The sequence below is a fragment of the Nyctibius grandis genome, chromosome 7 (genome assembly GCF_013368605.1).
Source record: "Nyctibius grandis isolate bNycGra1 chromosome 7, bNycGra1.pri, whole genome shotgun sequence".
In the NCBI taxonomy this organism is placed as follows: domain Eukaryota; kingdom Metazoa; phylum Chordata; class Aves; order Nyctibiiformes; family Nyctibiidae; genus Nyctibius; species Nyctibius grandis.
The window spans coordinates 21,884,862-21,910,743 of NC_090664.1; the positions used below are offsets into that span (position 1 = coordinate 21,884,862).

Genomic DNA, 25,882 nt, shown 5'->3' on the forward strand with positions numbered 1-25,882 from the left:
CAATGAGCTGATCTGCCATCCTGCTGCACAAAGCTTTGTACAGCTGAGTACCCAGAGCCACGCTCATCTGAGAACACGGCACAAGTCAAGGACACTGTGCTGGTTATAAATGCGATTTCCCTTGCCTGTGCTGGTCTGTGATTCTGCTGCCATTTTACCTTTGTTTTATATTTGCAGAACAGTTTGAAAGACCTTTATAAATCTATGCAAGATGACATATGCCATTATAATTACCCCACTAAACTTTAATTGACTGCATCTCATCACAGGATGTAGAACCTAAAGCAGACCTGCTAGTGTAACATTGAGAGACAGCAAGGTAATCACTTGCAGCAAGGTAATCACACACGTACCAAAGTATTTACATTAAAATTGAGATTGGTGCACACTTAGGGGAATTTTTGGTGCATTTGAGGAAATAACTGATGGGTCTGGGCATATGGACTGTACTTTTATGTATAACTTCTCATTCACAGGGCAACTACAGTGTTTCTTCTATAAGTCTCTATATGTACAGAATTTTACAGCACCTCATGCAGTGTCCAAAACAGATAGAAATTACAGATAAATATAGAATTTTTAGATTGAAATATCTGTATACTTAGAAAAATATACATTAGTAAACACAATAAACCAGGTAGAGAAGTGTACCAGTTCTAAAGCCTCACATGCAGGTACAGTTCTGGATTAAGTCATGGTAGCTTAGTAATGTGATAGCAGACATGAGCATTTTTTGTTTTACCATCCACATACATACATATACACAGACAACTATTTGATAATTTACTTTTCTAAACTACTTAAATATTTATCTTGTGATACATACCACATATCGTAAACATTTAGCAGCATCTTCACCTGCTCAGACACACCTATTATTATCATCAACAGTCAATGTAAAAAGTTCTCCTGTTGGTATCTGGAAAATGAACATTTAGTATAGAATGAGATACATGAAATCCTGGTTATTCTAAACACCCCAGAATACTTCAAACAGCTGTTACATGAGATATTTTCACTTGCTCAGCTTTTGAGAGTGTCTTTCTCCCCTAACTGCACAACGTACAGGTCTGTATGCAACAGCTGATCCAGCATGCCCCAGCAGGCAGAGGCTATCGCTACCATGGTATGTCACTGGAATGGCACCGCCATCCTGAGAACCTCCAAGAACGTTCTTTTTTTGAAAAAAGAAACTGTCATTCTCATTCTAGTCATCCTACCAGGTAGTGAGAAACTAAGCAGAATAGCTGATGAAAATCAGATTTTGCTAAAAAAACAAAACAAAACAAACCCACCACCACAAAAACAAAACAACCCCTCTCCCTGCCCCCCAACATTATATACCTGCCAATCTGAACTCTCAATTTTCAAGATTTAATTAATAGATGCAAGGAGTGTGGTGTTTGGGTTTGTTTTGTTTTGTGTTTTTTTTTCCTTACGACCTGCATGTGGACATCCAATTAAAACCCACAGATACTTTGATATGACCTTTGCATGCAACCTAAGCAAGCCATCTGCTCGTATTGCTTCAGAATTGTACTTCTCACTAGCATCTGCACTAACACCACCAACTGGTGCCACTGTACTAACTGCCTGATTTAAAAACACTACGTGAACCTGTAGCGAAAGCTAAAGCCTAAAGCTTTAGCAAATACGTGGCTAGTTGGAGATTTGCTAACCAGGGAGGCTCTTTGGACAGTATTCTCTCCGAGGTGGAAATAGAAGGAGCAGAGAGGTTTTCCTGACTAAACCGTGGTGCCCATGTTTCATGTGTTTCATTTGGTTAAGTAAATTTACAGGAGAAAAAAAAAAGATGAAAATGAGTGATATTTGCAAAATAAAGTACCATGGTGTGGAAACTGAAGAATCTTCTCATTCCATTCGTTAGGGAAGAGTGAGCTCAACCCACTTTTGGCATCACAAATAGAGTATTTTCTAACTCAGAATGAAAAGGCATCATATCTGGCCAGATAGCACATCTTATTTATAGCACATGTAGGTCTCCTATTACACAACACAGTTTAGTCACTTTCAGCATATAGTGCCAATAGCAAATCATTAAAATCGTCAAGCAATGGCTCTGCTATCGTTGCTGCTATATACAACACTCGATCCATTTCTCAAAGCAGCCTCTGAGCAATAGGATCACAGAACATGGCTCCTGGGAAAGGAAAAGAAGAGTCTCATGCTGGTGCCACATTAAAAAGCTCTGCCAAACTCAAAACCAGAGAAAACACATCCTGAAAAGCGTGAACACTGAAACAAAGTAGTGGTACAAATTTTCCTTAGAGAATTTCAGATTCCCTCTAAAAGACTGAAATCTCAGTATTGAGTCACAAAGATTACCTGTGCTATACACAGTTTCAACTGATGTTTTCCACATACACTGCGATCTCAAGCCGCCCCCCTGCCCTTTTCACCTCACAACAACCAACTTCATAGGCTTTTAAAAATCATCTGTAGCATACTGGTGTTTTGAGCTTTTTTTGATCCTATACTGCATCAACTCCATTTTTCTTTTCCTCATGTACATAAAAGTCTTTAGGAGCCCCAGGAGGCAATAGTGTTTTACAGTGTCTAAGCCTCTTTTCCTTCAAAAATCATTCTGAGGAAGCTGCCTTTTGATAGCATTCCCTGTCACACTTTGGGGTTGAAAAAGAATTGAGAAGCCAGGTGCCTGTCACCAGGTGGAAGAGAAATTAAACAGATGACTTCAGTTTAGAGACATAGCCTGGCAAGTGACGGTGAATGTTACCATATACAACAGCTAACACTGTAATATAAAATACGGTCACAAAAAGAGCTAGTCTTAGCGACAAACTATATCTTCATTTTGTTCTTGTTAAGCAGAAATTTACATCAGCATAAGTTCTGACTGATGAACTTGAACCTAATACGAATTGTATCAATGAGCGTACTAAAGGGAGAACTGTCACTAAACAAAAGGAAATACGTTGTGAAACAAAAAGGTATAAACATCATTGCTTTTTAGCAGTAAGCTTCCCATTCACAAGCTATCATCTAATGAAAAACGCAATTAAAAACAATGTAACAAAACGCACAGAAATTCCATTACATCACACTCGAAAATACAGCAGTTGATCACACATAAATATTCAAAAAGATAATATAGAACCCAGCTAGATCTCACAGGAAATTAAGCCACAGATCACTACACAAATATTGAACAATGTCCTAAGAAAGAAAAACGCGCTTTTTTTTTTTTTTTTTTTTTTTTTTTTTTTTTTTTTGGTAAAAGCAATGTGTTTTCACAAGTGTGACTAAATAACCCCGAACATTAAGCGTCGCTCTACAAGGCTCCGTGTTATCAGGTTCTCTCTCAGGCTACTTCACCATTATTCAAATTGCACTGAACTACCTTGCGTACAAGCTTTCTAACGTCAGTACTTCAACCATAATGGGGTAAGGGGTTGGCTCCCAAGAACAGCCTGATCAGCAGCTTGCAAGGTATTGCTTTATGTTATTTCAAGAGACATGTGTAAGGGAACCTATACAACAGTTGTCTAAATCAAGAGACATCAAGAATTAGTGAAACATCAAGAATGCACCAACATTAAGACAAAAGAAGCTGGAACAATGGAGCTGTGTGTTGGTTGCTGCTTCTAATACTTAAAATTCTGCTCCCATGAAATTATTATTTTTTTAAGGAAGGAAAAAAAAACCCAAAGAAATTAGTGTTCTTTCCTAATAAGAGCTATAGACTTTTGACCAGTTAAACACTGACGTTAACAAGTTTTACAAAAATTGTTTCAAGTATCCTTTTTTTAATCACAGTGAAAATGTAAGACCAAGATGTAAATGTTGAAGTGAATGACTGAAGTTTCTTAGATGAAAAAGGCAAAGGTACTAAATCAAAACATATAAAAATGCTTAAACGCATTTCCTTCATGTGATATGAATAGAAAGGTTATCTGTAAAAAGTTAGAAAAATTAAAATAAATTACATATTTAAGTACACTTTCCCTTCAACATTTTTATAAAAATTCAGAATAGTGTACTTTTGAATATACACAGAGTAAAAATGCACAGGTGCCGCAGGTTATCGTCGGTATCTACACAACGTCACATTAGCACATTGGCTGCAGTTGATTTTATTTGTTACTTAAGCTCCGCTGGAGAAATCTCAATATACCCAGCTGATCGGGACCCACTGTGGTTCCAGCCTCAGCCTCTCGATAGCAGTCTGTAGCTTCTCGAAGGCTTTGTCTAGGTTGTCATTTACAATGGTCAGGTCAAAATAGTGGTTGTACGCTCTCTGGATCCGTGCGCTTTCATCCACTGTCTTTTTTAAATCGCTGTCCTGTGGAAGAGATTTGAAAGATTACTAAGGACATAAGACCTGGTGAATCCTTATAAATACAGAAGAAATATCCCTTCATTACATTATTGCAACTGACTACTTAAAGCTATATACTGAATAGATTTAAAAAATAAAAAAGTTTTCATTAGCTTCCATCTAGTAAATCTACACAGAACTTAAGCTAAAATGCATTGAACGGGCTGAAAATGTGAGCTGTGCCAATAATGTTAAATACGGCAACCAAATGTTTGTAAATCTTGCAATTTTTAAGAAAGTCAATAGAAGCACATGAACATGGGCTGGTACACACAATGGGCAGTTAATCATTTTGTACGTGCAACTGACAATCCCATCAGAATAAAATTAATGCTTTAGGAATGACTGAGTCAATCCCAAGTTATGGAAATATATTTGTGCCCTTTCTTATTTCCACAGAAAGCACCAAAAAATCCAAGAATTTTAATTAGTATGAAATGAAAGACACTGGAAGATACACTTTAGTAGAATAAAGCTCTAGAATACCTTATTGCTTTTAGAGGCTGCAATTCAGCCTTGCTCACCTGACATCAGTTCCTCCTTTGTAAACTACTGCTGCATTATTTTAATTCTGACATGATCTGCAAAATATGCAGGAAATTTATATTCCTGCACTATGAAGCCTTCATGAAGTGCTGCCACTGAGCATTTTTTAATGTTTCATTAGTCCTATGTTCTTAGAGAATTCCTCTCCACTTTTGCACAAAAGCAATTTTTTGTAAGCCGTTATGAGATTTGTCCCCTTGACAATATTTATTTTAATATTTTCAAGTCCTGATACCGTTGTAAATACAAATGCCAAAATAAAACAGTAAGTTTGTGAAGAGTAAATTCACAGTAAATGAAGGAGACAAGCAAATGTAGCACCACAAGAGCCAGGATTTTTGCAATGCCTTAGGATGCTAGAAATAATGTAGACAGGGCCACTAGCAAGCAGAACATAATACTTCAAATGACATTTGTTTCTCATCTGTTCAGGAAGTACAAGAATATGAAATGGGAAATCATACTCTCTGTATACACGTACACAGACATGATTTAGAATCCATGAAGATATATAAATGTATATTTAAAATGTAACTATCCTATTTATTATTCATAAGGACAAGTAAAACAAAGGCAAGGATGTCCCTTAGGGAATAAAAATTAGGAAGTGCAGGAAATTATTTTTATACTTGTCTGGACAGTTTTAACCTTGCCTTCTTGTACATGCATCACAAAATTCAGGGTTCATTTGGGGCAGGGAGGAGGAAAGGCAGAGCACCCACAGAAATACTAGAATCTATAATAACCAGAATCCATGACTAAGACTGGACAGTCTCTCATGTGGTTAAGAGAACAGGGTCTCAGGTTTGAAAAGAAAGACTAAAAATCCCATATTAATTTGGTGGAAATTAACCCATCTCCAACTTGATGGCTTTGAACGCCCCGTCAGCATTATACAAGGTATTGCTACTATCTCAGCTGCAGCACTGTCATTGTGAGTTGTCAGCAACCCATGGCTTTTCTCCGATGGGGAAGCTGTACTATGGAACGCAGAGGATGGACAGTTTTCTTAACTGCTCAGTCTGGCTTTTTTTGCTTTGGTCCTGCAGCTGGGGAAGTTCATGCCCATACAGAATACTGATAATTTGCTGCGCTGGAGGAAGCATGTCTCACTTCCCTCTGCTACACACTGTGTCTCAGAAAAGGAGAGAAGATCTAATGACTAAAATGCGCCACTTCGCCACTTCGCTTTACATGACAAATCCAAGGAACTTAAGGGGAAGAGAAGCTATTCAACACTTCTTACTCTGGCAGCTCCCAGCCATTCTCAGTGCAGCATGTGCTGCTGCAGCAGTGGAAACAAGGCCTAGCTGCATTCTGTTGTTGGGTTTTTTTGTTTTGTTTTGTTTTACACAGCCTGCAATAACTTTCATAAGGATTACAGACTCCATCTTTAAAGCACACCTATATTGTAAGACAAACCTGAACAAAACTTTTCGGGAGGAGAGATGGGGAAAGTGAAGGAAAGACATTTACATAAAAGAACAATTCCCACCCTCAGATATCTACCATTTGCTGCAAATAATCAAAGGTGACACTTCCCAAAGAACACATTACAAGTAATTTTTGTAATCAACACTTCTCTATAAGAGGTCTATTTTTAAGAAAGAAGCCATCTGCCTTATATATAGTATTTGATTAACTTCTACTAAGTAATCAGCAAAAGTCTTGCGTAACTTTTCTTAGACACATTAATTTCAGAACAAATTCCATCTAAAATGAAAGGTAAAAAAAAAAATCTAAGAGCATCCTGTTCAAAGCAAACTGTTATAGAAATTTTCACATAATTAATGTAAAAGTTCTTATGAGTTAGGCAGACAAGGATCAATAAGGGTGAAATAGAATGAAGAATAGAATAATTAAAATAAGTCTATCTGAATAAACACAGGTGGGCTTTCACAATCCATGAATATTGTTCTCAAAGCTCCTTGTGTAATCCTGACCTAGGACTGAACAAATCATCAATCAAAGCTTAATGAGTAGCTAAGCAGGAGTAGGCCTAGAAGTATTACCTTCTGATGATTTTAGTAAAGGGGATGTATGGTTAACCTTTTCTTTACCTTAAAAGAAATATAGGACACTTAGAAATAAAAATTAGTATAGATAAGGTTTTAAACATAACTTCAGTTGTTTTTAAGGTTGAATGTTTAGGAGACACTGGCGGTGGGAACTGGACTCTGATCAACCTGGATCAGGACGGGACGCTGATCACGGCAAGAACATTAAGGACGCCGATCACAGCAAGAACATCGAGGACGGGGTGTCAACCGGAGTCGGAGCGGAACCAGAACATAAAGATCAGCTAAACAATGGAAAAGAATGGACTTTTGTGGACTCTTGATGAAGGAAGAAAGACGAATTGAAATAGTTAGTGGATTATTAACAGAAGCTTATGAAATGTTTATGATGCAATTGATTATTAGTTTCTATATAAACCGATAGTGAATTTGAGTCAGGTACCATTCACTGCGGTGGTGGTCCAACTCTGAGTTGTTAATAAAACCAGCAAACCTAGAGACCTGGACTCTGCCAATTTTCTTTAACACAAACTAAATATGAAATAATCTGCTTACAGTGAGAAGTTTGGTTGTAATTCCAGCATCTACCACAGCCTTGTGCATAGCACGCAAAGTTTCCAACTCTGGAGCAGCAATAAACACTACATAGGGCATGAATTCTGAAGTCCTCAATATTTTCAGAGCCTAGAAGCAAAGAAAAAAAAACCAACTAAGTTTGAGAATGACTCACCATATGTCCCCATTACTTAAAGGGCACTGCAAAACTAGTCTGTTACAATGGGCAGGAACACATAAGCAAAGATTCTTATTTCTATTTTAGAAACTCCTACACTGCCTTTTGAAATGCTCAACATCATTCTTTCCTTGGCTAAAAAGACTTACCACTCTGCAAGACTCCTCTTCAGTGCAGAATCTAGGTTGGTTTTTTTCCATCTTTCTAACTCATTCCAAGTGAGTGCCACAAATGCAAGAACCCAGTTGATATGGTAATCTTTAAACCAGATAAGAAGCCTTCAAATTTAAAGGCATACTTCTTCAATGTTACACTTGTATTGGGTCTGCATGGCAAGGTTTTGGTACCAGGGGGGCTACAGGGGTGGCTTCTGTGAAAAACTGCTAGAAGCTTCCCCCATGTCCGACAGAGCCAATGTCACCTGGCTCCAAGATGGACCTGCTGCTGGCCAAGGCCAAGTGCATCAGCAATGGTGGTAGTGCCTCTGGGATAACGTATTTAAGAACAGGGATAAAACCTGCACAACTGCAGCCAGAATAGAGGCATGAGAATACGTGACAGAAACAACTCTGCAGACCCCAAGGTCAGTGAAGAAGGAGGGGGAGGAGGTGCTCCAGGCACCAGAGCAGAGATTCCCCTGCAGCCTGTGGTGAAGACCATGGTGAGGCAGGCTGTCCCCCTGCAGCCCATGGATGTTCACAGTGGAGCAGATATCCACCTGCAGCCCATGGAGGACCCCACGCCAGAGCAGGTGGATGCCCAAAGGAGGCTGTGACCCTGTGTGAAGCCCACACTGGAACAGGCTGCTGGCAGGACCTGTGGACCCGTGGAGAGAGAAGCCCACACTGGAGCAGGTTTGCTGGCAGGACTCGTGACCCCGTGGGGGACCCATGCTGGAGCCGTCTGTTCCTGAAGGACTGCACCCCACAGAAGGGACCCACGCTGGAACAGGGAAAGAGTGTGAGGAGCCCTCCCCCTGAGGGGGAAGAAGCGGCAGAGACAACGTGTGATGAACTGACCGCAACCCCCATTCCCCGTCCCCCTGTGCTGCTGGGGGTAGGAGGTAGAGAATTCAGGAGTAAAGTTGAGCCTGGGAAGAAGGGAGGGGTGGGGGAAGGTGTTTTTAAGATTTGGTTTTATTCCTCATTATCCTACTCTGATTTGATTTGTAATAAATTAAACTAATTTCCCCAAGCCAAGTCTGTTTTGCCCGTGACAGTAACTGGTGAGTGATTTCTCCCTGTCCTTATCTCGACCTACGAGCCTTTCATTACGTTTTCTCTCCCCTGCCCAGTTAAGGAGGGGAGTGATAGAGCGGCTTTGGTGGGCACCTGGCGTCCAGACAGGGTCAACCCACTACAACACTCCTACACTTGTAGTGTAACATTATAAATTACATACCTGTGGATTCACGTCCAAGATGCAGGTCCTTCCTGTCTGAACAACTTCAAGGATGGAATCAATTTTGGTGCCATAAAGATTTCCTTCATATTCTCCATGCTCTAAATATCTGCCAGCTTTAATATCCACCTCCATTTCAGCTCGTGACACAAATCTGTATGCTTGCCCATCCTTTTCATCATCCCTCGGCTTTCGTGAAGTAACTAAACAAAAAATTTAAAATATGAATTGAATGTTTTATATTTGAAATACAAATATGAAAATAGACTGCCTGTTAAGTTAGAGAGAGTATAATACACATTAATACACAATTATAATTGTTCCATATACAGACTAATTATTCTAGTGTAAGTTTCAAAACTAGAAACTAGAGCACAGCCCCTCCTGTTCCCTTTATTTCTATTCTTTCCTATATTTTGCTTACCCACCCATTTGCTCATTTCCTTTGTATTACTCCTTCATACCATATACAATAGTCAGTCATATCATCTTTTTAATTATTCACTTAATGAAATAATTATTTAAGTGACTTGGAAATCAAATGGAAATTTAACTCTCAAATGTCAGATGTACTTCTGGAAATAACTGAGCACACATCAAAATCTGCCCCACCCCACCTCCCAAACCTTAGCATAGACTTTGCTCACTGTATTTGTCCTGTTATTCAGGGCAGAATTACCTGAGCTAGCTATAAAGAAAGTTAGCTTAAATATCAGAAGAAGCCCTGTCACCATAGCAGAATTTTAGCGGAGGCCAGCTAATGCTGCTTTCCAGGACAACTTACCCTTTAAAGCAAGGTAAATTCACTGCAGAGAAATTAAAGCCAATATTTAACTAAAACATTAGCAGCCATCTTGGGTATTGGCTACACTGTGCAGCACAAACATTATTTAAGCAAGAAAGTGAAAATAACGTAATGTAACGTAAAATAAAATCAGATTATTACTGACTTTGCTGTCCTATCACCATATTATCTGCCCACTACTTGCATTTAATTAGATTTGAACTCTAGAATATATTAAACATAACAGTAAATGGATCCCTTTGGTAATACTTGTATCACCACTCGGTACCATATCACCTCTTGGTTCAACTTGCTGATAGAAGTGGAAAGTATTCTCCTCCTTCCAGTAATTCCTATCAATCAACTTCATTATTATAGAAAACTCAAGTCCAAGGAGAAATGATCTTCTGAAGCTGTTAGCAATAAACATATTACTAGAACATCTAGTTTTAGCCAAGATTCTATAGAAAGTTTAAAGCTGTAATTGTTAAGACAATACCAAAAAAAAAAAATCGTATCAGTTTGAAATAAATTTTGGAGAATAAGCTTTAACAGTTTACAGCCAGAAGATGCCTTAACAGTTCAGATATCCACACTGAAGAAAAAACACAGCACCATTTGCTGCATTAGAACTCAACACCAAGGACATGCTTTTCCCCATAGCAAAATGGATCTGTTTCAGCCATTTCCAAAAAAAAACCCAAAAAACCCTACACATATAAGTTTGTCAATAACCAGGAGAATTTTCTTCTAATCAAAGAAACTGAGGCCAACTAAGATTACTGATTATCCTACTTAAAATCTAAATATAAAGTAGAGAGGAGATTCTATAGGTAATAAAGTCTGTACTGCATGTGCATGATTAGATTGCCAGATTGTTAGGTTGGAAATGTTAATTTTTATGCCTTTGAAGGGCGTTCAAGAGCTTCAAGTAAAAGCATTTTAAACACTGTGTTGCATTACTTATGTATATTTAACCCTCTATATAGCATTTTAGAGAAACCAGTAATTTTGAGGGCTTTTTAAAAAGGAATAAAGAATTTCAGAAGTAATAAAAAGTTTCTTACTATTTTGCCAACATAAAATAATGAGATTCCCAGGGGAAGATTTCTTTAAAAAAGTAACACTGAGAAGTCAACCTTGTTATCAGTCACACATACCAATTCTTAGCGCCCTGGCCAGTTTTGGTGTTAGAGATTCAGCAAATGAGACACACTGGTTCTCTTATGTTGCATAATTTATCTTTCAGACCTGTGTCCTGTCATCCCCCCCAGCCCCATTATCAGATCTACTCCTTGCCTGCTGAAAACAGAAGGGAACTGACTGGTTTTGAAATTCTGAAAAGCAGGTGGCAGAAGGAGAATAATAATGTAGCTAGGGTGGACTGCTCTGGTCAGCAAACAGGAGGGGGCATTAAAAATATAAAGATCTTGTGAATGAGCAAAGTAACTATCTGGAAGGAAGGCAAGAAAACAATACTTCAGTAAGGGAGGACGGTTTTTCCTCAAGTTGATAGGGAGAAAAAAAAAAAAAGAAAAATCATGGGCTCGAGGCTAAAAACATCAGATTATCATACAAATTTTGGAGATGACACACACTTCAGTTTCATTGGAAGTTTGTTGCTTTTCCCTACATTTCTAATACTAAAGTAACAATTTATAATGCCTAGGGTGCTTCTACAGATGGAAAACTAAACAGCAGACCCAAGAAACTCCACTGGCTGTTCGTTACAGAAGACTACTTGGAACTTCCAGAATCCCCTCAGTAACTGATGGTGACTGACACTGAAGAAACCTAACAGATTGAAATACTGTACATACAAAAATTGTTTTTCTCCAGCAGCAGCAACATTTAACTGCTAGTTACAGATATTTTCACTGTCATCCTATGTTAGTGTAGTTGTCTGAGAAGATGAAGAACCTTTTGTCTTCCCATTCTATACAATTTTTATACTCTGACAAAATTACTCCTACCCTGAATCATTGTGATAAACATCAGGTATTTTCCAGATAATCAGAGACTCAAAGTATGATATTACAGTAGGAATGCTGACAACTTACATGGCACTGTAGTTCCAAACCTAGTAGGATTCAGTACTATAAACCTGTTCTTCAAACTTCTTCGCCCCACTCCTTGGGCCCCAATTAAGACCAGCGTTTTCCTCTGAAAAGGAGGCATTTTGGCTACTTCCTCATAGATCTGGATTTCATGACGATCAAATTCTACATTGAGAAGTGTACAAAAAACAGTTAATACACAGTCAGTACTGTAAGAAAAAAAATATTAAGCAGTCCTGCTATATACCAACAGACCACATGTTAATATAAATAGTACTCAAAGGGCGTTAAGTCTGATACAAGCTTTCTTGATTTAAATTGGTATGGGAATAAAATAGTTATCCCTGCATGGACAGCGTAAGGTCAGGTTATTACCTTTACTTTCAAGGAGAAAATCTGAGATTGATCAGAATCGGAAAACTGTGATTAACAATTAGTGAGTTTTCACAGAATCACAGAATGGTTGAGGTTGGAAGGTACCTCTGGAGGTCACCTGGTCCAACCCCCCTGCTCAGCCAGGGCCATCTGGAGATGGTTGCTCAGATGGCTGTTGAGTATCTTCAAGGAGGCAGACTCCACAACCTCTCTGGGCAAACTGTGCCAGTGCTCGGTCACCCTCACAGTGGAAAAAGTGTTTCCTGATGTTCAGAGGGAACCTCCTGCTCTGGTCCTGTCACTGGGCTCTTCGGAAAAGAGCCTGACTCCATCCTCGTTGCATCCTCCCTTCAGGTATTTATACAGATTGATGAGATCCCCCCCTGAGCCTTCTCTTCTCCAGGCTGAACAGTCCCAGCTGTCTCAGCCTTTCCTCATAGGAGAGATGCTCCAGTCCTTTCATTGTCTTTGTATGTCCATGTCTCTCTTGCACTGGGGAGGAGCCCAGTACACTTCAGGTGTGGCCTCACCAGTGCTGAGTAGAGAAGGATCACATCCCTCAACCCACTGGTAACAAAGCTTTCACTTTTTTTTCTCTTTTAACACAAAGTTCTTCTCTGATTTCCACCTACCAAAATATGTACTCAGCACCACCGTATCTTCACTGGTTACTATTGCTTTTAAACCACAAAAACGATCTGATCCATCAAATTTATAATCAAATATTTTACTGCAAATCTTTCAGCTTTGGATACCCTAGACTCTGCAAGTTTAGAAGCCTAGAACTTTTGATTCATATGTAATATTAAGAGATACCTGCATTTCTTGTAGTGAGATACATCATCTTTTTCTTTTTTTTGCTGCTTATTGTTCCGCAGAAAGGTCCTAGAAATGAAAATTGAGATAAACTCATCGTTTTTGTTAAATGTGGTTTTCCGAAGCTTATTTACATGAACATATGCAAGTTTAGATTAATTAAATTTACAAGGACTATTTTAGAATTTTATATATTCTAGGACAGGAGATCACATCTATTTTCATACACATCAAATGGCACAGTAAGAACCAAACACAGAGAAAGAATTAATTTTCCTAGAAAGTTTGTAAAAAACAGCAGAAAAATCCATCAAACATGTTTATTAACTTCCAGTGCATACTATAAAAACATAATTAAAAAAAAAAAAAAGAGCTAATTCTTATGCCTTTCCCACCTCATTTAGCTTTTCCTCAGCAAGTGGCAAAACTAGTCATGTATCTATGAAGACTAAAGATAGACTTCAGCCTTTGTCCTTCAGTCAAAGCCAAAATATAATAATTAGCATTTCACAGTATTCTGTGTATTCTCATACAGAAGTTTTCTAGTATCTATGAAGGCAGGAAAAGCAAAACAAATGGAGTCAGAGCAAAATCTATTCCTGAAATTCATTAAATCTCACCTGAGTTGTCCCAGTCCCTCCGAACAAAGGCCTTTCTCTTCTCTTCCAGGAACTGGCTAGGAATAAGTCCTGCACTTCCTCCTTCTTTGACATGACTAGCCTGGGAAAAAAAAAAAAATCATAGGTAACCTGTGAGAAGCATTTTTCTCATCAACATGGTCTTGACTGACTTTCACAGTGCCAGAGTTTCTCAATGGTAAGTACTGATACATTTACTACTGAGACTTGGAAATTCAAACTCAGATGTGGATATTAAAATTCTCTCTTACAGTAAGTGTCTTGCCATTGAGTATTAAAATTCAGGAAACTTACATAAAACAGATATGTTTCATTACTGCTTCCCATTAAGTTAGTAAGCTCCTATAGCCATAAACTTGGCACCAAAATCCTAAATGGAGTTCTATGGCTCCAGAGATTGAACTCTCAAGTGACAAAACTCAAGACTTTGTAGTACCCAGTACACTTATTTTGTATTCTTGAGCTGCTCCAAACAAGTTCCAGTGCAGCTTATTAACTCCCATTTCACAAACAGTGAATGCCATTAACACATGCCTAATCATGCCTTCAAGCTTGTTGCACTAAGTAACTACAGATCTAAAATCCTAGTAACCTAAGTATTCTCGGTAATGAAAGTTTGGCTAAGAATCTCTATAAAATAATTTCATGGCAAGCTCAATTCCCAGCAAGCTTAACACATATAAACACACAGTTACAAAATGTTAGACTTCTCATCTCCATAACTGGTTGGCCTGTCTCCTGCTAACAGGAACTGTTTGCTTTTCAGCTTGTATGCTTTTACCTATGACTAACTGATTTTTTTACAGTTAGCAAGTTTTCAGTAACAGTCTAGCATTTCCAGAAAGCACAAGGAAAAACTAACTTTTTTCCCCAGTGGCATGGTCTGCATAGCAATACTTGCAACACACTATGCTGGTTTAATGCATTTCATTTTTGCCACTGATCGAGAGTTTAAGAATTCTTTCTCCTGGACTCAACAAGTTACAAGCTGGAGAATTTGAAAAGCAATACAGAAGACAGCATGTAAGCTAAATGTCAAACTACTCCAGAGTTTCAGAGTGTCTAACTTCTGAAACTAATTAACTTGGCAGTAATAAATTTTCCGCCTTCCCTCACACTTTTTATTCTCTTTCTTTTTGTTACTACTGTCACTGACAAGCAACAGAATTCAGCAACAGTTGTTGATGTATATTCAAATATTTTTGTTGCTTTTAAATAAGTCATAGATATATATATATACTGCTCTCAAGTAACATTTGGCTCACTGTTGCTTCTTGTCTAGCGAAGGGTGAGCAATTTCTGGGTGGAAAGGGAAATCAATAATGCTGAAGTCTTTGCCTAGATTGCCACTGCCACTTGCAATTTTGAGTACTTCAGTTGAGAAAAGTGTCTTAAAGGTTCACTCATCCCACTTTCAAAGGCACTGATGATGTTTAATTGTGTGTATAGTGTCTTGAAAAAATAAAAACAGCATAAGCACTGGATTACATTTCTACTGAAGGACTGAATGTAGAAAAACAACCTTAAAGCAGGATGAACTGTTAATATTTGAAATAGTGCCAAACATTTTGATTACGAACATGCACGTTACAGCTCACAGACACTGACCACCACTGTGGAAATAAAAGATACAGCTTCTCCAAATAGCTGTTCTCACCCCTCTTCAAATCCACAGGGTTCATTTCCCTCTCTCTCTCCTTAACTCCGAGCACTCAGGAAGGGGTCCACTTCTTTCACAGTCGCTATCAGGGAACGCTAACCACAGCTAACATAGTCAGCCTAAGACTTTCTGCTAGAAATTGTCCACTTAAACTGATTTTGGAATGTCTAGGCTTACGATACAAGAATAAAGACAAATAAAAAGTAGTGATAGCAAAAAATGTTACATATACAATTTACACCATTCCATTTTCTCTAGTATTTCAATTGTTAATATCTTGATATTAGCTTGAAATTGGATTGCAGTGTAAGTATTTTTTCTTATATCTACTGTTAAATGGAAGTAAATAATAATTTAAAGAGTTTATTATTAAGGCAACTAGTGAAGCTTTTCGGGTTTTTATTTTATTTTTTTAATCTTTTTACCAACCTGCCACCAATTTGGATCTTCACGGTTTACAATCTGAAGAATTTCTCCTTTAGAAAATTTCAAACCTGCTTCTTTGCATGGGATGAGGTTGTCATTATATGGATTATAATCAAAATGACACTTCACAAAAACCTGAAATGTGTAAAAATTTACAAAGCTTAAACATTATAAAATAGATTCTTACTAATTTATCTGTCAAACTGAAGTAATGTCTTTACCTATAGCACAAAAAGTTTGACATGAGAAGTTTGACAAGTTGCATTTGGCAAGTAAAATACAAGCTATAGAAAAAACTGACATATACTAGCTGAGAGAGTAGAAATAATCAGCAGTGCAAACCTTGGCTGAAGGAGTTTCATGATAAAAATAAAAGGCCAACTGTTCTATTTGGACAACGTATTACAAAACACTCATTTTTGCATTTCAGTACTTACCACTCAATTAGTATTCTGACTTTAAATTACTTAAAAATACAAAAAATTCTCAGAATGTGAGCACTGTATTCAAGGCTTGTGGAACCTTAAGAATTAATTTTGCCATGAACTCAATGTTTTAAAGCAAACAAGATATGCGGCTGCTTAAGACTCAAATCTGATGCAGGGGAAGAAACAATAAATTGCATCAGTAGACTGGAAACATCTTTGACTTTTTTTCTACCAGGTTGGGGAGCAAAGGAAGCAATGCACCTGCCTCAAATACAGCACATTCCCTCAGCATCTACTCAATGTAAGCATAGTCTATTATAGTGACAGGCATTAAGACCAGCTACCTGAAGGAGTGTCTTACAAGATGTTTCAAGTGTACTGATTTAAAGCAACAAGTTACTTCTGCGGTGGAGAAATCAACAGCCTACAGCAACAACAAAAGGATAAGGAATAGCCACCATCCAAGTTCCTACTTAAGTCAGCGAGTTTAAGCTCGTCTGTTGAATTCAGTATGTTTCTGAATCCTATGAAACAGATTACTTGGACACTGATCATGTTATAAACACATGCAGTTCACTGCAGTTTAGTGTGATTGTGGCTAGGTCACCAGAGGTCACTGGTTGTCAAAGAAACATGCTTTATATGTAGTATACAAATGCTTATCAATCTTACATGCTAATTAGAATTTTTTAGGCAGGCATATTAGGCGTGGTATTAATCTACTGAATAAACCCATTTGCAAAATGTACTTAAAGGTGAATACAGGTATCTACATTTTAGCCTTCCTGCTAGCATTAAATACACAAAATAATCAAAATAAGTCTAATCCAAAAATCTTAAAATAATCTTATGCAATAAAGTACCAAGCAGAAGTTCTTTTGACAGAATTGTTAGAAATGCGCTACTGACCTGTTGAGGAATAACAGTGTCTCTGTAGCTGGGGAGAATCTTCAGAGTGACACTGCCACTAATATTTTTCAGCAGTTCCTGCAATTCTTTTGGATTGTTTCCAACCTCATGGCCATTCACCTCTTTAATAATGTCACCTACATGCAGAAGACCTTGTCGATCTATCATTCCACCATGAAGAATTCGTGCTATTACCAGATCATTGTTCTCAACTCTAAACGTAACACCCTGAAAGAGGTATGCGACACCTAGTTTACCATTGTTAGAATTTCAATTTCATTTTACCATTATCTCAAGCAAAAATGTACAGATATTCTATCTACCCCAATGAAAACAGACAGTAATAGTTACTACAGTGTAAGAGTTCCTAATGCACAGATAAGCGTCAGGTGACACAAAAGTGCTTTCAGACAAGGTTTTCATACGACTGAACAATGGCTATATTGTTCTTGACTGCTTTTTGTACCAGGACCAAACAGATGTTGTGTTAGTCAGTTACGCTAGCAAGGCATTCAGCCTAGTGACTGTCTATTCACTACCCCATAATTTCTTAAAGAGAACAGGATGAACAACACAGGAATATATTCTTATTCCAACCTCTTGATACTGATCCTATCACCCATTAAATTACACAACATAATAATGGAAAAAATTAAAATGTACTGCAAGAAATTAGGCACATGCAAATGCTTTCACTCGCACTTCTTCAGTTACTTACCAGTGGTTCTCCTGCTCTTTTGTGAATTCCAAGAATACGAATAGCATCTACTGGAACAATTTGGTTGTTCACTGAAGAATTATTGACTTCTGGGCTAGAAGGAGGGGAATCGTAGCATTTTGAGGCCACAATATCATGTGCTTCCAAGAGTGACTGCAAAGAAACAGAAAAAGCCTTTTTTAAATCATGAAATAACCATTTGCAAAAGGATTTAGTGCTGAATAACCACCGAATCTGCCCTTTTGGGACCAGGTCTTAAAACTCTTACTTCACATGGAATGCAGCAAAAATTCACTTTCATGTTTGTACAAAATACAAGTACTCACATGGCCTGATAAGCCTACTGTCTTGGCAAATATTCTCTCTTTCGTAAATACAAATGCTTCTTCTTAAAGAAGTACAGGAGAAATGCAATGAATTTGGGAGGAATATGTGAACTTGCAGGGAAGAAGATGGAAAAAGGGGTACCTAAAATAGGCTTTCACCTAATGAGACAGTATCTGAGCAAATGTTTAAAGTAAATGAACAACGCACTGCAAAAAAATGAAGATAACTCACCATTAGATACTTGTGTCTAATGTAATAAAATTTTCCTCTACCGTAAATTGGAAGTAGCTGTAAATTAAAGATAATTACAGGTATGCAAGAATTTCTAGCGATCTGCAGAATGAGTGCTTTCTGCTTGCATAAAGCCAAGGCAGAATTCTAGCACCAAATGAATCCAAGTTGACAGAATTCACTTTTTGGAAGACAAGAGCTCAGACCTTACAGTTAATGGTGTTTTCACCAGTCCACATAGGTAACTACAAACCAAAAGGAAGAGATCCAAATAAATACAATCATCTTTGGAAGACAATGCAATTTAGAGTTGATCTGCTTGTAAAAAGGTACTTCAAGATTTAAAGAAAAGATTTATAAGACAATACATACAGGTAAAACAAGATGAAACTTGTGAAATTAGCCAATGCCTATTTTCTCTCCTAAAGAGTAAAAGGGACACCCTATAACCATCATATATGGTAGTTCAAGATAAAGCACCTGTAGTGCAGAGAGTCTCACTGACAGGTACAGGAAGAGGAGAAGCAGCATGTAGAGGAGATGACTAGTAGGCCTCAAACAACACAGCTTTGCTTCAAACAGTGACCTGATGAGATACAGTCTTAAGTTAGATCACTGACTGGTGTCAAATAAGTAGCTAAAGAGAAGACACCAAGGACAGGACATCATAGGGACTATCACTGATAGTGACATGCACATGCCAGAGGAAGACACCAAACTACTAGAAGCAGAGCAGGTGAGCAGGCAACACTTCAGCAAATTTAACAATTTTGTTATGCAGTCTGCTCCATCCTTCTGTAAGTCACCTCTAACCTAAAAGTTGCACAGCCATATTAGTTTAGTGCTAAACTCAACATGCAAGCCCTCAAAGCGTCACAAACCTGAACAGTCATTTTAATCTGCCCACTACACGATGACCCTGCTGACATTTCAACTTGATATTAGGAGGTACTAATTCACCAATTCTGCCCCTACCATTAAGACTGTAAAGACAGCTGTTTATTGTGGCTGCTCCGATACTGTGGACAGAAACCAAATCAAATTAAACAGGAAAAACAATCATTTATTTAAATCAGGCAGCTATCAGACAACAGCAATTTCTAATTCTTCCTTATCCAAGACACATCCAATCCAGAAACCAGGAGAACAGATCTCCGTTTGCCAATGTTTGCAAGCAACATTTTTGGATCTTTCTACATTTCCAAAATGAAACCAACTAGCATCAACTACACGTTTTAACACATTACCATTGACAAAACCAGGCAGATACACCAGTATGACACTGACAGTTTTCTCTTTTGTTCACATGCTAGAACAAATTGTTCTCAAACCTTCTGGCCACAAACCACTAGATTTCTGTGGATCCTTATGCATAACCATGCTCATACAGCTCCCTACCCTTAATGGTCATATAGTTTATGGATTATAATCTGATCTACAGTCAAGAAAGACTACTAAACTAACAGTCTGGGTCATCCTTTTCAAATTAACATGCTCTGTAAGATCCTTCAGTTCTTAAATCTGATCCCATTCCACATTCTGATCCTATTTATTCACTCAGTTTTATGGATAAGCATTAATTCCTTCAACTACTACTTAACCATCTCTCTATCACAAAATCTTTTTTCCTGCTATTTACATGATGGCTGAGTCACAGAAGGGCTATCAGGGACTGTACATCGCTGCTCACAATTATAAAATGGTCTCTTTAAGAAAAGTACTTTATTGGCTTCCTTAAAACAAGCCATAGTTAACTTATTACCTTCCCATAGCTAACTCTCAGTTCTGAAACTCAAGAATCTATACCAATTTTAGGAGACTGTTTCCAGCCAGCTGGGTGACGGCATACAGTCCTGAAGAACACTTAAACAAAGCCACCTGGCAACAGGGGCCATGGGTCTATATCCACTGCCGGACTACTCTCCAACATTTTACGTTGCTCACAGTTACTTTCTTATTTCAGTAATACGGTTGAGTAATCCAAGAAATACAGCTGCATGAACTCCACTTGTTTCTTTCTTACAGTATCAGAAAAAGTGATATCCTGTGCTCCTGCAACTCCAGAGCTCCCCTGGCATCGGACCTTTCCCATACTGGTGCTAGAACATTTATAAAACCACTGCCAAAGTCTGCAAAACATCACGGACTGAATAATCAACAACCATAAAACAGTTCACAGCTTCCTCCATACAGCATATGTAAACAGGATCAGCTGACTATCCAAGACTGGGTAACTGTAGAAAGGTTCTCATAGAAAAAAATAGCAATGTTGCTGGAATAAGGCCTTTAGAAGAACTCTCTACATATCACAAGAGATATTGCACAATGGACATACAGTCCTGTGGCAGACAGTATGGCCTCTTTGTGCAAGGTCCTGTCATAATGTAATCCATAAACTTAGAACATACTGACTTCTTTACAGTAGGTTTCTGTGGCTGTACTTACATTACAGGTTAAAAAAAAATTTAAAAAGTAATTCAAAATTCAGTAAACACAGAAACATTAAACATCCAAGGCTCTCTACAGTGCTGAAGCCAAGTTCAAATTCAAAATTTGTTTTTCCTAAAAAAATTCTCAGCACAATCTAGAAAAGTTATGAAGCATTGCCTGCCCAATATGATAACTATTTCCCCAACTGTGATCCAATAGAACAACTAAATTACCAATTGGGGGCTGGGGGGTATACACAAAAGCAGAACAACTCTATGGTCTTGAATTCAGGACTTCTTTCCTAACACTTCAGCCCTCAGAAGTACTAAAAATATTTCTGTTCCTCTTTTATGCACTAAATACGTGTTTTTTTCTCTGATAACACTGTTTTAAAAATAGAACTTAACAAATGGACTACAGGCCCCTAACCTACATGTGAAAAGAAGAGATTTTTAAAGGCTGTTCTGGAAAAGTACGGAAATCATTTAAGATCTTAGAGAAATCAGTGGGGCAGGTAAGGAGGCATGAATATGTGGGAAAAATAACCTTATAAATTAGATCTGTCTAGGAGGCAACTTAAGATCACTTTTTTAAATGAAACATTTTAAAGGTATCATTAGCCATTATAAAGCTAACTATTTGAAGAAAACATTGGCTGCTTTTCAGATTAAGCATTTCATTGCCAGCAGAATGTACTATTTAGGATGAATGGCTTGCATAATCTTGGAAAGGTGAAAATAACTGAACAAGTACTTCCATAAGCAGCAGAAGTGATTCTTCTGCATGTTTAACCACTCCAACAGTGCGACACTTTCAACTTCTCCCTCTTCCCTCAAGGCAACCTCTCTTACCACTCTTCTCTTTGCTCTCCAGCTACTGTCTGGCAAGACTTGCTATAGCCTTTTCTATTGCACTACATGTGCCAGCTGGCTCTTCAAAACATACTGGCCTGATGGCCAGCCATCAATACCATGAAACTCATAAGAACTTAATATCTTCCACACTTTGAACCCTGAAAAGTTTAGTTAAAACTAAAGGGGGTAAAAAGTGGAAGGGAAGAAAAAGAAAGGAATGAAAGAAGAAGAGAAAAGGGAGGGAACAGACAGTCAAACATACTAGTATAACCATACATGCACCTGTACTCCATAAGACAGTCCCTCCCTAATGTATCTTCTGTAAAAATGTGTAAAAGAAATGAAGTTCTGTGATTCAGTACTTTCAGCACTAAATGATACACTTCAATAAGCTATTGCACTGATGACTTGTATACCACATTTGATACTTGTATGTCAAGGCGGGTTACAACTGTAAGATGATGCTGTGATGAAGTGGCACCATTCATTTGTAAAATACAGAATCAGCCTCTAAAACAGTTACACAATAGTGTCCACAAAACTTTAAAAGAGTCAAGTCAAGGTGGCTTGTTTACACATTTGCAGAACTGGAGAAAGGATGCAAATTACATTTTCTATAATTACAAATGACATTGTATTTTTCCTTTTTTCCTTACAGGTCCCTTCTTGCAGAATTTGGAATATGCCTCCTTGCACCAAATGAGGCAGAAAGGATAGCTCTTATTTCCTGAGTATTTAGTTAACTTTCTGTTTCCTTTTCAGAGAGAGAGAAAGAGAGGAAGACAGCCTCCCCAAGCCCTAGAAAGAATACTGCATCCACATTTTGGTCTGCAAATTTTCCTAGAAGCTCTTCTAGAGTGGTCGTAAGTACAATATCAGTGTTAAATAAAATCACTTAATCAAAATAATACTACTTTGGCCCCAGTTGTCTTTGTTGCTGCCTCCAGACGGGGAACGTAAGCACAAAATTAAGGCCGGAAAAGTACACCCTAATTTTAGGCTTCCAAACTGAATCACATCAGGTCTACTTTTAAAAAGTAAGTAGCTAGCTGGTTTTTGCCTGTATGCAACAGCCAAAACTGTTCATTGTTTCTACAAACAAGACTGAAGGCCTTACAACAGGCACTTAGTAAATAAAAAAACCCTACAACTTAAAACTGCTTCAGACCTTTTTTTTTTTTTAAAAATGAACTCTAATTCTAACAGAGTGAAGGATAGGTTAGCTCTCCAGGGCAGCATTTAATTATCTTAACCATTAAATAGTCTTTTTCCTTCCTTTTGTACCTAATTCTTTCTGTACCATCCAGGTTTTGCAGCAAATGAAGTAGGGAGCTCTAGAAATAGCTTATTTCTCTTACACACCCGTGATTCACTCAACAGTATAATGAAAAAAGCAGCATGCAATCTTGTTCATAGCATGCAATAATCATGATACGAATTTTTAAACTGGGTTCCAAGGAAGAATCAATAAACTGTGAATCAGTAAGTCTGATGTTGATACTAAACAAATTAGAAGAAGTTTCCATAAAAAAAAATCAAACGATTGGACAAAATAGATCATGGGAAAGCATCAACATGCTTTAATAAAGGGAGGTCATGCTTCTCAAATCTAGTTAAGTTCCTTGAAAGAGTCACCGAGTATGGCAGTGAGGCAGTTACAGCTGATAATACAGCTCAATTTCCAGAAGGCCTTCAATAGACTCCTTTATCAAAGTCTTTTAAAGAAACAAAGCTACTATATAGAATAAGCTGTAAGGCTCCCAAGTGGATGAAAATATCAGTTAAAAGACAGAAAAATTGGAGTCAGGAATACAGTCTTAGTTTTCACAATTCATGTCACCAGGGGATCTCCCACGGACGTATCCACTCAGTTCTACACCTGCCAATACGCTGACATGTCAGATAGGTGAGCTAGGAAATGGGGGTGAGAAGTGAAATGACAGGGTTTGCTGATGCTGCTAAACTATTCAAGGAGTAAAACAACTGATTGTAACCTGCAGGAGCACCTCTTGAGCAACAAGGCAAATGAAATTCAACACAGACTGCAAGGGAAAATACAATCATCATTTAACATATTAACTGACAGACTCAGAAGTGGTATCTCAGAGGTGTAAACAGTACAAAATCAAAACAAACGAAAAAAACAACCCCCTTCTACATTTACAGAGCCTAGAGGTACCTCTTCTTTACTGAGAGGGTGGTCAAACACTGGAACAGGCCTCCTGGAGAGGTGGTCGATGCCCCAAGCCTGTCAGTGTTTAACAGGCATTTGGACAATACCCTTAATAACATGCTTTAACTTTTGGTCAGCCCTGAAGTAGTCAGGCAGTTGGACCAGATGATCATTTTAGGTACCTTCCAACTGAACTATTCTATTCTATTCCATTCACCAGCTGTTAAAAAGGCAAGCCAAATACTAGGAATTTTTAAGCGATGAGTAGGAGGTGCAATGGAAATTATTACACCACTTCATAAATCCATGAATGACTCTGGGAAGCTGTATACAGCTTTGCTTCCCTTCTTTTTATTTATTTGAGACAGACAGACAGGCATATACAATGAGGTCTCTCAAATCATGACTAACATGGAAAAGCTGATTAAGAAAAACTGTTCACACTCTTTCTACACAAGAGCAAGGGGATATTAAGTGAGATTGACAGGAGACAGTCTCAAAAACAAAACAGCACACAGTCTCCACTCTGCTGGGGGATGTTGTGAATGCCAGATTTTTACATGAATTCAAAAAACCAACTGAACAAGCTGATGGAAGAGAACACCACCACAGATGGATGATACTACTTCTCACTCAGAAGTCTGAGCAACAAATCACTAGATCCTCACAGAACATTTTGGAAGCTATCACTGTTGGCTTGCCCTAGCTTTACAGTCTTTGTGAGAGGCCTACTGCTGGGGACAGGGAAGGAAACCAAAAGAGATATTTGTTATGTGGACCTTTAACGTACAATTAGGAAGCACTAACAGAAGATCAGAGCAAAACTGTAAAGTTAACATAGCATATATGCAATTTCAAGTGTGGTCTTTATAAATCAAACAACAAAAAATGTACAAGAAATAGCATAAATATTGGCATTTTTGTTCACCAGCTACTTTGGAACTTTCAAATTAAATGTGTAAGTTGTTTAAGCCTGAACTAATGGAGTTACTGACAGCAGCATCATGTTGTCCCTCTCTGTATCTATGACCACTGAACAGGAATGACTGCTGGGTTTGCCTTAGTATGGGCTATTCACCCCAATTAAAATTTATTTGATCTCAGTCTCCTACAGGCCATTTCCAGTCTCCATCACAAAGATTCTTTGCCCAGTTGGTCTCTGGTCTTTCCCATCTCTCTTCTGAGAACATCATTACAGGGCCCTTCAGAGTCAGTCTACTCCAGCAAGTCCTTTTCATCTTTTGATTTATCCTCTTTGACTTGTCAGCTTTAGTTTCTCTATCTAACACAACAGATCTTTGTCAGGTCTGTCACTGCACCAGTTGGCCCCCAATTCCGATCTTTTTGCATTATAACTACGAATTCCTCCAAACTCATCCTCTCTTTTTCCAGTACCAATTTTGGCTAAGGGATCAATGACTGATTTAAAGGTTTATTCACAAGTCTCCAAATGATAAGTCTTTGATCCCTTAGTTATGATGCCCTTCCAGAAAAATAAGAGCACAGGGGAGGCCAACATACTGCTCTTCAGAGGAGGCAGAGGAGCTATCAGCACTCGAGAGTAGCTACTACCTCAAAAGCTGAGGTCTTAAAAGTGTTCCTTCTTCCAACAGGCCACAGCTTGACAGCATTTCCAGTGTTTATCTATGTTAAACAGTAATGCACTTCACTGCTATGTTTGTATAATGTATAACTGAAAATTTAGGGAAAAAAATGTGTGTCGAAACTCATATACCCAAAAAATGTCTATGACTCTATACCTGTTTGCCAAAAGAAGCACATTTGTACTGTGGCAAAAGGTTTGCGTATGTTATTCTACAGGATACCTATAGCTAAGTACTAAAGTCAGCTGAAGCCTGCCTAGAAAGTCCAGAATCTACCAAAACCTGATCTTGAAGGGCCAGTATGGAAGCTGGTAATAGAATGGCAGCTATGGAAAAGCACCTGCTTTTGACAAGCGTATGTCAAAACTTCATTTATGTTAAGTAGAGCAACAGTGAG

General features: G+C 38.1%; 1 protein-coding gene across 1 annotated transcript in view; it reads right to left on the minus strand.

Annotated features, from left to right (window-relative positions):
- Positions 1-4,062: 4,062 nt before the first annotated feature.
- PALS2 (protein associated with LIN7 2, MAGUK p55 family member) overlaps positions 4,063-25,882 on the minus strand; it is a 57,207-nt gene continuing 35,387 nt past the window's right edge. The window contains exons 4-12 of the mRNA XM_068404948.1: positions 17,867-18,019; positions 17,149-17,376; positions 15,815-15,946; positions 13,708-13,807; positions 13,088-13,156; positions 11,900-12,061; positions 9,056-9,258; positions 7,477-7,605; positions 4,063-4,321 (exon numbers count right to left, since the gene is read on the minus strand). Of these exons, the coding sequence (XP_068261049.1) occupies positions 4,145-4,321; positions 7,477-7,605; positions 9,056-9,258; positions 11,900-12,061; positions 13,088-13,156; positions 13,708-13,807; positions 15,815-15,946; positions 17,149-17,376; positions 17,867-18,019 (1,353 nt within the window). The 3' untranslated portion in view covers positions 4,063-4,144. The remainder of the gene's footprint in view (positions 4,322-7,476; positions 7,606-9,055; positions 9,259-11,899; positions 12,062-13,087; positions 13,157-13,707; positions 13,808-15,814; positions 15,947-17,148; positions 17,377-17,866; positions 18,020-25,882) is intronic.